General features: G+C 43.4%; 1 protein-coding gene across 1 annotated transcript in view; it reads right to left on the reverse strand.

Annotated features, from left to right (window-relative positions):
* Positions 1-1,980: 1,980 nt before the first annotated feature.
* LOC147660781 (muscle, skeletal receptor tyrosine protein kinase-like) overlaps positions 1,981-15,565 on the reverse strand; it is a gene marked incomplete at its 3' end in the record, with an annotated part of 233,936 nt that continues 220,351 nt past the window's right edge. The window contains exon 3 of the mRNA XM_086951470.1: positions 1,981-2,132. Coding sequence (XP_086807596.1) covers positions 1,981-2,132 — 152 coding nt within the window. The remainder of the gene's footprint in view (positions 2,133-15,565) is intronic.

A 15,565-nucleotide genomic window follows, 5' to 3' on the forward strand; every position in this document is an offset into this window, starting at 1 on the left:
AGTTATTCACAAAGTGACAGTTCATGTCGAAGTGCTATGCATCATTTGCATAGTGAGCTGCCTAACACTTTGTGCAGCAAAAGATTTAATAATTCTTTGCTGCACTTTCAGGTGCACCTTCCTATTATGTTAGTGGGACAGGAACTGGCTGTGGCCCTCGATTTGCAAATTTGCAAATGTTGTAATGATGATCCCAAACTCAGCTATTGAAATGGAAATGTACTGGCATTGAAACTCCTGTGCCTTAAAGAAACAGTGGGCATAATACCACAAAAGGCGGCACATTGTAAAGGGGGCATCAAATGCAAAACACATTGGTAAATGTGGGCCCAAGTGCTGGCAAGGAAACATGTTAATGTTAGATGTCATCTGTGCTCCGGTTTGGACTGGTTCCTATACAGACAGAATTTTTCTATAGGTCTTACCCTGCTTCGTTGGGGTGTTTAAGTAAATGGAGGATATTCTTTTACATTCATTTTCCTAGGTCTATGTCACACCAACCATCTGTTTTTAATCACTATAAAACACTGATGCAGGAGGACATCAGATTGTACGTGAAACATATCCATTTAACTCAGGAAAGCTATGTTAGTTATCTTTTTTACTGGGGACATTGGGTGCTTGTTTTAAATATAACCACAGAGTTTAGAGCATTATTGCTTAATACATGAGCAAGCATGCCCACACTGTCTCCGTGCTGTGATGCCAAGCTGATAGTACAATCTAGTAGTCCTGGCTGCCACATTGTGCCAAACCTTTTACATCCTTGACAAATCTCCTCATAACCCAAGCATCAGATGCGGTCTCGCTCAAAGTTTGCACTCCCTGGCCATGGCCCAGCTGTACCAAAATTAAGGGGTTGCATACATCTCTCAACGAGTGGGAGAACAGGCATTTATAGAGAAGTTGTCCCTCAATCGAGAAATAGGAGTGCATACTGTGCAATGCAAAGCATACTTTCCTAAACAAAATAGCCAAAGGCCATATCTTATCAGAGAAACTTCTGAAAGAAGGTTGTGATGCTTCAAGCCATGATAGCCAGCAACAAGCAATCTTCTTCCATGCCCACGTAAAATCTTTTCTTATAGAAACACTGAATGTGTCGCTGGCACATGTTAATGTCCATGTCACATGATTTGAGTGTACCGTGAAGCGTCAGTTTCCTCGCAGGTGTATAGTGCACAAAAGTACTCATACCGCGACCCCTGTTAGCATTTGCAGATTTTGGCAATGTACTTCACTGGGTCGCAGAAAGACGCAAACTCGTGCTTATGTGAAGAGGATCAAGGCCTGATCAGACTAAATAATGTTTGACCTAGTGCATCAAACCCTTAAGGACAGTTCTAGTGCTCATTTAGGGTTGCATTAATGAATGTGCTCATTGTCCACCCATAAGCCAAGGGCTCACTCATCAGAGGCAATGCAATACACCGAGGCTTTATCTATCTTTCTCAATTTACAAGTGTTTCTAAACTTCACATATGCATGGTATCCATTGTACTGCTGCTCAAAGTCATTCATGTACTCAGTGGGACCAAAGGACATTTTTCCACCCTTGCAAGTTGAGCAGAGTTTAACACACAGTGTGGAACATGATTCAAGCCTTGACACTTGCATCCTGATGCCTTCTACCCAGGATGCTCGCTTCCTCCAGGTCCATATTTGTGTTTTTTGTGAAGCATGGCTATTACCACTGTTAATCCCAGGGAACCCTAAATAACGTAGATGGAACCTACTTGAGTTCCATATGAATTAGGAAAATTGCATTTACACTCGCTGAAAAAATTAAGTGATTTAATTTCCTTTTTAAAAAAAACCACACACATACTAGCAGTAAAGGACAGAACAGTTTGCCGTAAATTATCTGAATGCAATGTTATTATACATTTCCCTTGCAGAGCATGGCATTGGATCTAGCTAAATTAGCTAACCTCATGCGTTTACTTAATTTTACTAAATGTTTTGGGAATACATCCTTACTCATTTTTACTTGCAACGCCCCACAGCTTTTTGAAGGATCTCCTACTCCATTCTTAGCCGTGCAGCAGTACTCTCCATCGTCAGTTTCCTCCACACTTAGAATAGTCAACAGTTGCCCATTTTCCCGTATACTGTATCGGGTGTCGAACAACCTGCAGAATGAAGAGAACAAAGATTTTAGTATCAAATATCTGCTAGTACTTGAACAAAAACATATTTTGTGAAACAAAGTAACCCAAGTTCCAACAACTGGAGATTGAAATGTTTATCCATCCAATAACCCTACATCAAACTGGTTGGCAAAAACATCATCATTCTTTTGTAACGGAGCACAGCATTCATAGCTATAATGCTCACTTTTTATACATTCCTTTTATCAACCTCAAGCACATTTGAACTTTTTTTGTGGCAAATAGGTGGATCTTTACCTTCTATCTTATGTTTAGATACGATGATTGTCATCATGAAATTCGGAAAAAGCACAGTTGTCAGATCATTACAGGCCAATATAGTTGATAGACTACTAATGAAATTAATTGTATTGCTCCATTTCAAGAGTTTGATCATTTTGAATTATGGCCGGATGATATTGGTTAAAATGGTTTCCTAATGGAAAGTTTTTCCTTGGAGAACACTAAACAGAGGACACTAAGAAAGGCTTTGACTATGTGGAAAAGGATTTCCACAAACACACCGTAAGAAGATGTAGACTGAGAAAATGTTCTTAGGTGTTGTATAGGACATCAAAAAGCATGGACTTCAGAAACTGGTATTATCATATTGAGACGATTATTCTCGTACCCAATTTGAAGGAGTGAGCAGCGCATCAAAAGTGGTCAAGTTCTTAGCTTCTTGTAACAATATGTTTTTTGTCCTCAATAAGACGGGTTTTATTTCTATATAATGAGTCCCACTTGCAGGGCCCAGGTTTATATAATTGATCCTTGAACATCACAGTTAACATAAACTGAAGAAGGTTGCTTAGATCTATTTTAGGCAATATGAAAGACTAGTATCCACTTCAATTGTGATGAGGGAGCAGACATGAACTAGTTAAGATCATAATGGAGGTTCACATTATACTTTGTCCATGTTGCCGCTCACACTCTTGTAGCACTGCTTGAAGAACTGATTTGAATTCTGAGTAAAATATTTTGGGTTAGAGTCAAGAGGATTGACTCAAGGGCACGTAAGAGAGAAAAGAACCCGAATGGCGTGTAAGCTATATATTGCAATCCACATCAAGCATCACTAAGGTTAAATGCACATTCACATGCAAAACTCGCTCCTCTGGCCATATATGAAGAGAGGCCAATTATTTCTTTTCATGTAATTTATGGTCCCATTCATGGCCCTGATTTAAGTCTTAGCCCTATAAATATACCCTGTACCCCAAAACCCAAACCTATCCCTAAACCCTAAAAATACCCCTGTACCACAAAACCTAAACCTAGCCCTGAACCCTATAAATACCCGTGTACCTCAAAACCCAAACCTACCCCGGAACCCTGAAAATACCCCTGTACCCCAAGACCCAAACCTAGCCCTGAACCCTAAAAAAACCCTATACCCCAAAACCCAAACCTAGCCCTGAACCCTAAAAATACCCCTGTACCCCAAAACCCATACCTATCCCTAAACGCTAAAACTACCCCTGTACCCCATAACCCAAAACTATATCTGAACCCTTAAAATACCCAAACACCCCAAAACATATACCTCAGTACCCCAAAACATATACCCCTATACCCATACTTACCTTTTCCAAACATTAACAAAAAAACATGCTTTTACCATTCATGCATTAACAACAAATTTCGTTGTAAATGTATGCGTGGTAAAAGCATATAAAATGTAATGCCATGCGTTATAATGGCATTGCGGAGTCATGGCACTTTTGTAATGAAAGTATGCGGAGTGATGGCATGCGGAAAGAAAGTTGCGGAATAATAGGTGTTTACCCTCCCCCGGTAAGTACATTGGTGGCACGGCGGCCCACATCTCCAGCAACATACTCATATTTTTTCACCACCCATTTGAAAAATGCACAGTTGTCTCTCATTGATGGCCAGCACCGACATACACTTTTAGACACACCTCCCGCCACAAGTTCTAGAATTGCGAACTTTAGAGCTGGGGAGCTACCTTCGAATCTCTGCATCAGCTCAACATCCTGTGATTCCAGGCAAATCGCTTTGTCTCCCCGTGCCTACCAGAAATGAATGTGTTCTTCTGTAATGTAAATTGTGCTCAAGCCATGTTGTCGAGTTCGCGCTATATAATATTCCAAGGAAAATTAAAGTAGAGAAACTCGAGTTCACACACTACTGAACGCGCACTCTTAAGTGCATCAGCAGTGCACTGTGAATCGGAGCGTTTCACAGGCCTGTCACAGATAAGAAATGCTATCAAAACGAAATCCTACAAAACAATATACTACTGGCCGGCAGCAATTCATACCCGGACAACGTCGGGACGGGCTGCTAGTTGGTAAATAAAGCTATGCAGGATAAGGTGCTGAACAAAGTAAATTTGGTTGGAACAGTGAAATGAGATGCAAAGGGCTGTAAAAAAAGACGGTATGATCTGCATCATAGCATTAAAAAAAATCTGGAGCCAAAAGAACATTCTCAGAGGACAAGTGGCAGTTCCCCAATGGACACCGATATCATAACTATTCAAGAGCGGGTGTTAAATATTTTACTTACATGCAGTTATTGGAAGACAAATTATTTGTGCAAATTAAAGATGCATATGGTTGTAACTGGTGAACTAATGACAATGCACTTGAAAGGACTTAATTACATTGTTCAGAAGAGTGTGATTAATAATATAGTATAGTTATGCCACATTTTTGTGCATACTCCATTTTATTAGAATGGATCATGTTTCTGATGCTTTGCTCATCTTGCCACTGTTCATTCCCCCTCCCAATCAAAGACCCGCTGCAAGGTTTTTCTCCTCACAGTTTCTGCGGAGCACATAGTGCTATGACAGAAATTCTGATTGCCTTTAGAAAGCTTCTATTGTAAATATATTTTTCCACCATGTACTCTACCCATAATTTTGAAGGGTTTCCGATGGAAGTTCCGAGGTAAGCCTATAGAAGAACATACTTCTGTAAGCTTCTGGTTGATAAATGTTTCGTATTGCATTGCACATTTCTTCAGAGTGCAGTTGCAGAGGAAGCAAATGAAACATTTCTTTTAACTTAAGTAATGGGTTAGTGCTAAGAGTTTTAATTATTACAAAGTTGCTTTTGATCTCCCAATGTGACCTAACCATGATCAAGCAGTGCTTAATCTGCTGTTTTGCTAATTGTATATGCATAAAATGTGTATAACCCCCCCCCCCCACCCCCCCCATTTTAGGAGGTGTAGGGGCCACTTCTCATTGTCCTTCCGGGATTCTGATTTATTTGAGACTTTCTTCTTCTCCTTTAGAATGCTGTCCGTTCTCATTACAAGTTTGACACTTGGAATCTGAAGAGATTTAACTGCTTAGATAGGGATTATTGCTTTTTCTGATTTTGTATTCTTTATCGAAGCATTCATGGTTATGCATAATTATGTATAACTTATATTAAGAATTCTGTAATAAACCTTTAAAAAAAAGATTTAAAATCTAAAACGCAGCCATTGAGTGGTCCCAGTTTCTATTTGGATTTGAATCTGCTAATTCAGTTGGGTTAATTTCAAGGAGAGCGGTATCTCTTACCGCTATATCAATGAGAAAGCAGCCATGTCGCCTGAGGTAAAACATTGGGGTGCAAACTTATTGGGGTTGACTATCAAGGACATCAAAATATAGAAGGCTTGTCAGGCATGTACGCTTGTGAGGACTACACTGATGATCAGTACTGCCTTAGCAGTTTTGCTTTATTATGTATGTGCATAGTACTATCTGATTTTTCAGTTAGTCACATGCTGTACTTTTGTTTACTAACTATAACTTATCAGTAGTTGAAATGAACAGCACTGTGCTGTAAATAATGGTTCACAACTTTTATACTGGTCACAATGCTGACAAAGTGGAAGTAGAAATAGTAACCCATGTAGATGTTCTAGTGTTAGACAAGAACATCCTTGGTGTGATATCCCCACACATTTTTTACTTTACTCCTCCTCCGGTTTTCTGAAGTAGTTTTTGTTGGCATTAGGACTCTAGCACTGGTTAGCAGTGGTAAAGTGCACAAAGTGCTTGTGCTCACTCCCTAAAACATTGCAAAAGTGGCCTACAGTGGCGTGGCCAGGCAAGATGGCCGGGTGGACGTGATCCACACTGGCTACGGAGCCACGTATTTGTCTGAGTGCACTTTCCACGACTTAAGCCTGCTGAACCCACAAGCCTCATTTCTTTTAAATCCCTCGAGTCTGCTTTCGGACTCGTGTTCCCCCCTTTGCCCTTAAGCCACAGGTGAGCGGCGGCTGGCGCGAGCGCTAACGGGCATTTGCAGCCCGCAATGCGGACTCCCACTAGACGCGCTACCTCATGGCCCCATGCCTGAGCTCAAGATCCAAGGCACCTGTGACACCCGATGTCCGTGCAATGAGCTACTGCGGCCCTGCAGCGCAAAGACGACCCCAGTAAGGTGCGCAGACATCCCATCTTGCAGCAGACTCCCTGCACAGCATGCTCCTTGCTGCTACCACCGAGGGACCACTGTCGTTGGCATAATGGGGGTGCACTATGTAGTGGTTGGAGGCCCTCACCAACCCCAGAGAACACTTCATCGGAGTGGTCTGTCCCGCCACGGATCAAGGGGCACAGAGGTGCCACCACCCAGGAGTCTAAGCACACAGCCACCTCTTCCGGAACTGGAGGTGTGAGGACAGCGGAGCCCGGCCTTCTGTCAGCCCTTCAACCCTGTGTGCCCCCCTCCAACAACTTCTGTTGTAGTCAAACAAAGTGCTGCTGCAGCCGGGCAAGAGCGAGGAACCAGTGAACTTTTCCCAGGTATGGGGGCGAGGGAGCCATGACCGGCTGATTGTCTTCGAAGTTACTCCAGTGGACCCGAGACTACACGCCTCCTCTGCCTTCCTGACTTTGATTTCTGAACTATGTACCCCCCCCACCCCCGGACTTCTCCTGGCACTCTAATTCATACTCACTGGGTCACTCTCATGGACTTCATTAAGTTTTTTCTTTTGCCCTGGCCGCCATTTTGCTGCTGTTCTCAGCAGGTTTTCTTAAATGTTTCTTCCTTTTTCTGATTTGCCTTTTCTCCTTACCCTTGTATCCCTCCCACCCTGCCTTGGTGTTGTGACTGCTAGTATATGCAGTAGACCTTTGTACTCTCTACCATTCCTATGTGGCTTAGAGTATATCCATTCGTATCCCTTCCTTATGTATATAGAGATAACTCTAATCACTAGTATATGCAGTAGACCTTTGTACCATCATCCATTCCTATGTGACTCTTAGAGTATATCCATTTGTATCCCTTCCCTATGTATATAGAGATAACTCTAATCACTAGTATATGCAGTAGACCTTTGTACCATCTACCATTCCTATGTGACTCTTAGAGTATATCCATTCGTATCCCTTCCTTGAATGACTTTACTACCTTTACATTTGCAATGTTTTTTGTATCTCTTCCTTGTGTGACGTTATAACTTGTACATTTGAAATAGTTTTTTTCTGTTTGTATCTTTAATGTAATGCATGTAATCCTAAGTCCTTATGTATCGCAACTGGTTCTTATGTAAAGCGCTCTGACACCTTCGGGTACTTTTGGCGCTATATAAAATTGCATTAAATAAAAAAAAATTAAAAAAAATAAAGGGTAACTGAAAACTTACCCTATCACACCTGAAGAAGAGCAAAATTAAGAGGGCCCACACACCGGGAGCAGGAGGAAGGAGACTGACAAAACGTCGATCAGGAGTGGCCACAGCCCTCGAAATGGCAGCATAGACCAGGGAGGCAGCAAGTCCGCGACTACAGTGAGGAGCAGCCCTTAGGTCCACCATAAGGTTTGGTGGTCTCCTGAAGTGAGGTGTCGGTGGGTGAGTACTTGAGAGGACGTACATGCGACCAGGGAAGCGAATTGAGCACGAAGAGACTGCACCGCTCCAGCAAGGCCCGTGCCCACTGCTACAGCCCTGATGGGAGTGGGTGAGAGTGAATGCTGGTGATGACGCTAGACAACCCCTCTAGACGTCGAGGGTCCTGGAATTTAGCGCACCCAAGTACCTGGGCATTACGGAGTCAAATTAGAGGGGACCGAGAGGCCATAGGGCTGCCTGACCTTAAAATGGCACCTGTTACCGACATTCACCAGGGATTCAAAGCCGCAGAATGGGGAGGGCCCCCTGTGGCAAACAACTGTGGGTGGCACTAAAACAGCATCAATAGCATAGTCCCTAACCAGTGGAGCAGAGCCTTACAGCTAATAATCGTGCTATGCCTGACTCTGGGATGCAGAAGATCAACAGACGCAGTCTCAACCTGGAGGGAAGGTACACCCTTGAAACGATATCATCTGCAGGGGAAGAAGTAACATCTGCTGTGGAGCCCTCTGTCGACTAGTGGAGGCTTCTCGCTCACAGAGAGAGGGGGCAGCCAGGCTGCATCTTTGCCACTAAATAAAGCAACAGGTAGAGTCTCCAGTTTCTTCAGCCCACTGAGAAGAGGCAAGTACAGAAACAAGGGGGAGATTTTGCCAACGTGTCGCTCACTAAAGAGGAACTTATGGCCTCCCTTAGGGAATTCAAAACTGAACTCCGCTCTGAAATCAAGTTGGATATATAGACATCCATGGACCAACTAGAAGCAGACATAACCGATCGCATGACCTCCCTCCAACAGGACATGGACTTCACTGGTACTGGACTGATGGAGGTAGAGACTCAGTCGCAGGAACAGGACAAGCACGCAGAGGTCACCAATGACAAGGTGCAAGATCTCCAAACGCAATTGCAGATGGCCCTGCTGAAGACTGAAGACTTGGCAAACAGATCTCGAAGGGACAACATTAGAATTAGGGACCTAGAGGAGGGAGTGGAGGGACCAGACTTGGAGGCATTTATTGAAATCCTTGGGCCTCACCAGATGAAAATCAACATTGAAAGGGCTCACCGCATGCAAAGCCAACCAGCAGGAGAACATCGTCGCACATGCAGCATTCTCGTCAAGCTTAATTCCTTTAAAATAAAGGAGGCGATCCTGCAGGCAGCCAGGAAAAAAGATGAGATATCCTTCCTGGGTTTCCGATGCTGGTTATATCAAGACCTGGCGCTATTGACAGTACTGCGGAGACAACAGGTTAGGCATATAATCACAAACCTGACAGCAGATAACATCAAATACAGATGGACATACCCCTTCGGGCTGGCCTTCGAATTCAACAACAAAATGTTCCACATCACAGAACTAGAGGAGGGCATGAGAATTTTGGGGTTTCCTCTCACAGAGGATGACAGAAGCCAGAGAACCTTGAGAGGGAAAGAACATGAGAGTAATAAGCCCTCCCGATGGCACACAAGTACCAAAGGCAGACACTCCAAACCATAGCAAGCCATTTGCAACTGAAGATGGGTTTGTGGAAGCTCTGCAGAGGGAGTATTCTTCAGACGGAGACGAAGCAGGGAGGCGATTAATAGCGAGGAGAGCGAGGAAGAGTCCTGGTGACAGCATGTTTTCGCTTTTACACACACTCTGCCCCAGGCGGAACAGGACATTGTTTGGCTACCTGTAAACTGTATGAGAGACAGCCGAGGCTGCGGGCACTGACCAAGGCACCCGCCTACAAGATACCAACCTTCAATGACGTTTCCGCTGGGGGTCTTCAGGCTGCCCAGCGCAGGTTAATCTTGACCAATTCTTTTGAATGTTTAGGGGGGTTAATCGAGGGTTGGTGGTGATCACATAGGGGTAATAGACTAGCAGTGTCACTGGACCTTAGAGGTTGCCTCAGCGTCAGGGGTCCACTTGAGATCTCCATGATAGGTAAGAGGGTAGGAGGTAAGGAGCTAACCCTATGGGTTCTAATAGCAGGGGGCAGGTCGGGTCCAGAGCTATGTTGATTTCTATTGCTACATGGAATGTGATAGGTCTGAACTCACCTCTCAAGAGACACAAATATGGAAATATCTCATTGATCACCATTTTGATGTAGTGGCTCTCCAAAAAAACACACCTAAAACGCTCAGAGGAGCTTTGGCTTCACCATTAAAGCTACTCCCTAATCTATAGGTCATCGGCGGGAACAAAACAGAAGGGAGTGGCACTATTGTTCCATAACTCCACAAAATTCCAACCAGAAGCCATTCAATCAGACAGGAAGGCAGTATAATTATGGTTAAGGGGAAATTGAGGGATCGACTCTGCACGTTCATTTCGACATACGCACCCAACGCAGGACAGCCAGTGTTCCTGACCTCCCTGCTAAATATGTTGGGTGGCTTTGCCGAAGGCTCGACAGTCCTTATGGGGGATTTTAATATATCATGGCATGCAGAAATAGAAAGCACTCACCCCCACAGGAACCTCCACAGGCAGATTCCCCAAAGGGATTAAACAGACTTTACGTACTTTAGGGCTTGAGGATGCATGGAGACTTCTCTACCCTAATACTAAAGATTATACTTTCTTCTCCCACGCACACCAAACATATTCACGGCTCAAGCCTATTGGGGGTCTCTTCAGGCGGCTAAAATCCTTCCGATTACTATCTGTGTTATGAGACAAATTGCGGGTGGCCATCAAAGAATTCTTTCAATTAAATCAACCACAAGATACACCCCCTGAATAAATAGAACGCGTTTAAAGTGGTTTTGCCATGTAAATGCCTCGATGTTAATGCCACAAGGAATAAACAGAGTGCTAAGAAGAGGGAAGCCCTGGAGGCATAATTGGAGATAATTGAAAAGGAGCATAAAAGGACCCCCACCCAGGCGCTGAAACATAAATTAAGTGCCCTAAAAGGGAAAATGAAGGTCATCTACTCCAAAAGGGCAGAATATAACCTAGTGCAGCTCTGTCAAATCCCATACGCCCAGGGGAATAAAGTGGGAGGTCACCTGGCCAGACAGCTGCAGGAACAAAGGGAGAAGGAACACATTGGAGGAATACACGATAGGGAGGGCAATATAACATATACAGACACAGACAAGGCCAAATTATTTGGGGTGTACAACAAAGAGCTTTATACACGCAAGCCCACCAACATAGCCACACAACACCAGTACCTACAATCAAAGGAGCTGCCACGGGTTCCCCAGGACTGGAATTACAAACTCAATGCACTCATCACTGATGAGGAGGTGGGAAAAGGGATTGCGACACTTAAACCCAACAAGTCCCCCTGATGGCCTGATGGCCCAATTATATAAAACATATACATCAGAAATCTTCCTGCATCTCACCTACCTGTTTAATGCTATGGCGGAGGGCCCATGGTGACAAAATCAATGGTGGAAGCCCTGATAGCTGTATTCCCATATCCAGGGAAAAGTCCACAAAACTGTGCCTCTTATAGACCAATTGCACTCTTAAATCTGGAAACAAATTATATTTCGCAATCTTAGCAGCCAGAATAAAGGATTTGATGCCAGACCTAGTTCACCCTGATCAATTGGGTTTTTTAAAGGGGAGAAAGACACATGACAATATCTGCAGGACACTACATCTGGTAGGAAAAGTAACTAAACACAAGATCCCGGCACTTCTCGTGGGGGCCTGGACGGCGAAAATTCTTTTGACAGGTTGTTCCTTTTTCTCACACTCGAATACTTCAGTTTTGGGAGGGCGTTTATTGACATGAACAAGGCCAACTAGGTGCAACACGCGCTAGGGTGCAGGTTAACGGAATCAGCTCACTTCCATTCCCGTTATACAGAGGGACAAGGCAGAGGTGCCCGCTCTCGCCCCTGTTGTTCGCCTTAAGCATAGGACTGCTGGAGATACGGATCAGGGCAACTCCAGGGATTCAGGGTATCAGCTACGGGGGAGAGGAACATAAATTATCATTATTCGCGAATGACGCCCTGATTACAGTCGCCGCCTCCTGCCCCTCACTGCAGGCCCTTCGGACAGAATTATGTGAGTGTGAAGCCATGGCAGCTTTCAAGGTCAATCTGGCCAAATCGTCCATTTTAAACCTCATGGTAGCAGAGACAGAGACTTTGTGGGCAGACCCCCTTTCAGTGCGTCAAACACACTCTCCAGTACCTGGGCATCCAACTCACGGTGCGATTAGAGAGCCTTTACAAGGCCAATTACCCGCCACTTCTCCTTTAACTCCAGCAGGATCTCAAACGCTGGAAACCTCTATTCATTTCTTGGCTAGGGCGCATCCACGTGATAAAAATGACAGTGCTACCCAAACTTTATGTTTGTTTCAAGCTTTTCCAACTGATCTAGAAAGGGATCTCCTGCCCAGGCTACACTCACTTAACAGCCGATATATCTTGCAGAACGGCAGGGCCCTTCCCCCCTTTCACACCCTAAGACGCACAAAGAATGAGGGAGGGGTGGCTCTTCTAGATTTTGGTCTATATTACAAAGCTGCCCAACTAAAGGTCATTGCCGAATTGTCCAAGAAGGAATCAGAAAAACACTGGTTTGCACAGGGACAGGGCGATAGTGGGTAGAACAATATGTGGTGTGATTTGGAAGCCTAAGAAATACAGGCCCGCAAATGCCTACATAAGCACACCTAGCCCAGTATAGAGTAGCCGAGGTTTCGTACTATGAGTTCGCACACACATCAACGCAGACGATATCGTGATCGCCAAATAGCATACTACGAATCCTCGGCTATTCCATACTACCCAAGTGGCACTTTTTATTTCATCATAATCAGATGGTCACGCGGATTCCTTGCTGTGACACATTCCGCCCACCGCTATTTACCGCGTAAACAATAATGAATTCAAGTTCCCCGATGAAGGGCAAGCCCGAAATGCATTGGGCGGAAATGTTTGAATAATCATGCAAGTCCTATACACTATGGAAGGAATAGTATGGAATTGAAAATAAAATAAAAGTATAACTGTATGAAACAACCCATAAGAAATATTTTGTGAAGTTTATTGAAACTCATTGAAGGTGTGCCTATTGGGGACGTTACTCTCACAGGATACAACGCTTGCTTTGTAGGAATCTGTAACCTCATTAGCTTGTATGGGGAATGTGTAGAGTGTACTTCCATTTATTTTAATGTCGCCCTGCACAATGTTTATGTCTAATAAAGATTATTTTGTCAAAAAAAGTGGCCTACACCTGCTTGGTACATTTAATTTATTTGTAAGTCTCAACTATATGATATTACATGTACCCAAATTGAATGCTATTAGTGGGATTGCAAAACATAATGCTGCAATTTAATAAGCCTGTATTCCTCAGAACCTGGGTATCGTTTAGTACATAAACACAGTTTGTTCAGTTGGAGTGAAGGAAATGATATATCGTCAGATGCTTATTAACTGCATATATAAAGTATGAATCTCTTTCAAAGTAGAACACAAAATAACAAAACACACAGTCTGTTCACCATTTTTTGGTATATTCAAAATTTTTAGATTAGAATCACATAAAATATTCATGGAGGCTGCTTCATAGGTGCAAAGTGAAGGTGCAGGTGCAGTGCATCAAGCGACAAAATGTGACTGAGTATGTATACATAAGAAACAAATTTGACTACACAGAAAACATACAACAGACTAATAAAATCAGCCCACCCAGGTAATCTGGTTGATAATTGTCTGCTTCACAGAGCAGAAGGTTATATCTTCTCTGCTGTCCACTGGACTTTGGATACAGTACAGGCAATATAAATTAATTGTCAATGTTTCAACCCTTGAAAATCATGGTTACTACAAAACATCAGCATGGGCCTTCATCAGGACAGGGTGTAAAGCAACCTGTATGTTAGAATATATATCAGGATTTTAGACCTCATGTGTTGGAATTATTTTGAGTTTAAGTATATAGGTACGTATGTTTTCAGGCATGACTTGCCTGGTCATGCCTGAATTTACTTTTACACTATTACAGTAAGATTCCCACCCTGCAAAATGACAAGGGAGGAGAGACTGGACTTAGGACCACCCCTACAATCACACCTTCTGCACACTTGATGTCCCACAAGGTGTTAGCCTTCAAGCAAGTGGTCCTGCAGGATGTCATGCAGCTCCATGATCAAAGGGAATACATTAAATACATCAGCAATGCAATAGCTTGTAGTCTCTAAAAAAGAACACTGACATTGTAATCAAATTATCAGACATGGGCGGGCTATTATGGTACAAAATGTAGAGGACTATAATATGGAAGTATCTAAAATTGAAAGGAGTACCTGCTCAGGATGTAGTGAAAATGACCAAGCACCTGATGCAGGAGGCACTTACGAAAGGTTATTTAAGTAAACTGGAATTTGATTTCCTAAAAAAAATACCCACTTATGCCTACATAATACGTCCTCCGGAAAATACACAAAAGATTTGATAAACCACCTGTTATGTTATGTTATGTTAGTATGAATTTGTAGAGCGCACGTTCACCCCAGGGTTTCTTGGCGCTGTGTACCGCTGGGGAACCCGTCCTGGCTTTCCCCATGAGATGGTCCCTATTGGGCATCCCCAAGGTGAAGCCAGGCATCCCCGGCAGCGAGGGGGCCATTGTGGAGATTAAGCAAGCTATTGCCCAGAGTTGCAGCATGGGACCCATGGTTAGAGAGGCACAGAGGCGAGACTTATCGAGCCCGCTGACATTGGTTCTGTACCTTGCCGTGTCGGGAATCGAACCCTGGTCCCGGGCCAACCTCTGCTTCTGGGTCTGCCGCCTCTAACTGGTGAACCACACTTCTCCACTAGAAGACAGATGGTGTCAGGATGTGGCTCAATTTTAGAACACCTTTGCAAATATATTGATCGATTCTTAAAACCATGGGTACACACCACTAGATCATATATAAGGGACACAGTAGAAGTTAATACACTTATAGGAAATTATGCATTTGTGCCTTCCGAACTACTCCTTGTGGCCCTGGACATTACCTCGTTCTATACAAACGTCCCATAAGACCTATCCTTAGACATGAATAGGGAAGTTCTAGACAGGAGAGAGTATTCTTTCTGGGTTCCCACAGATTTTTTAGTGGGCGTACTAAATAGCCTTAATCCAAAACTTTTTCATATTCCAAGGTGACTACTAGTTCCAAACACAGGGAGTCGTGATGGGAGCAGGATTTGCCCCAGACCTAGTAACCTCTATATAGACAAACATGGATGACTCCACATCTACACCGTATATAACCCTTTCCTAGAAAATATTACACTACAGAAGAGATACATAGATGATGTGTTGACGATTTGGACCAGAAATAAACAGAAGCTTAGGAACTTTTTTGAGTAGTTAAATAATTGGTTCCACAATATAAAATTCACAATATCCCATAGCAGAGAGGAAATCAGTTTCTTGGATATTAGCATCAAGGTTGAAAAGGAGAAACTTTACATGACACTATTTCAGAAACCTACTAAATGAAATACACTGTTGACATACACCGTTACCATCCTAGAAACTTGCAGGATTATCTTCCTTACATGCAATTTCTTGGGACCAGGAGGAATTCCCC

This window comes from Lissotriton vulgaris, unplaced genomic scaffold, assembly GCF_964263255.1.
Source record: "Lissotriton vulgaris unplaced genomic scaffold, aLisVul1.2 SCAFFOLD_2330, whole genome shotgun sequence".
Lineage (NCBI taxonomy): Eukaryota > Metazoa > Chordata > Amphibia > Caudata > Salamandridae > Lissotriton > Lissotriton vulgaris.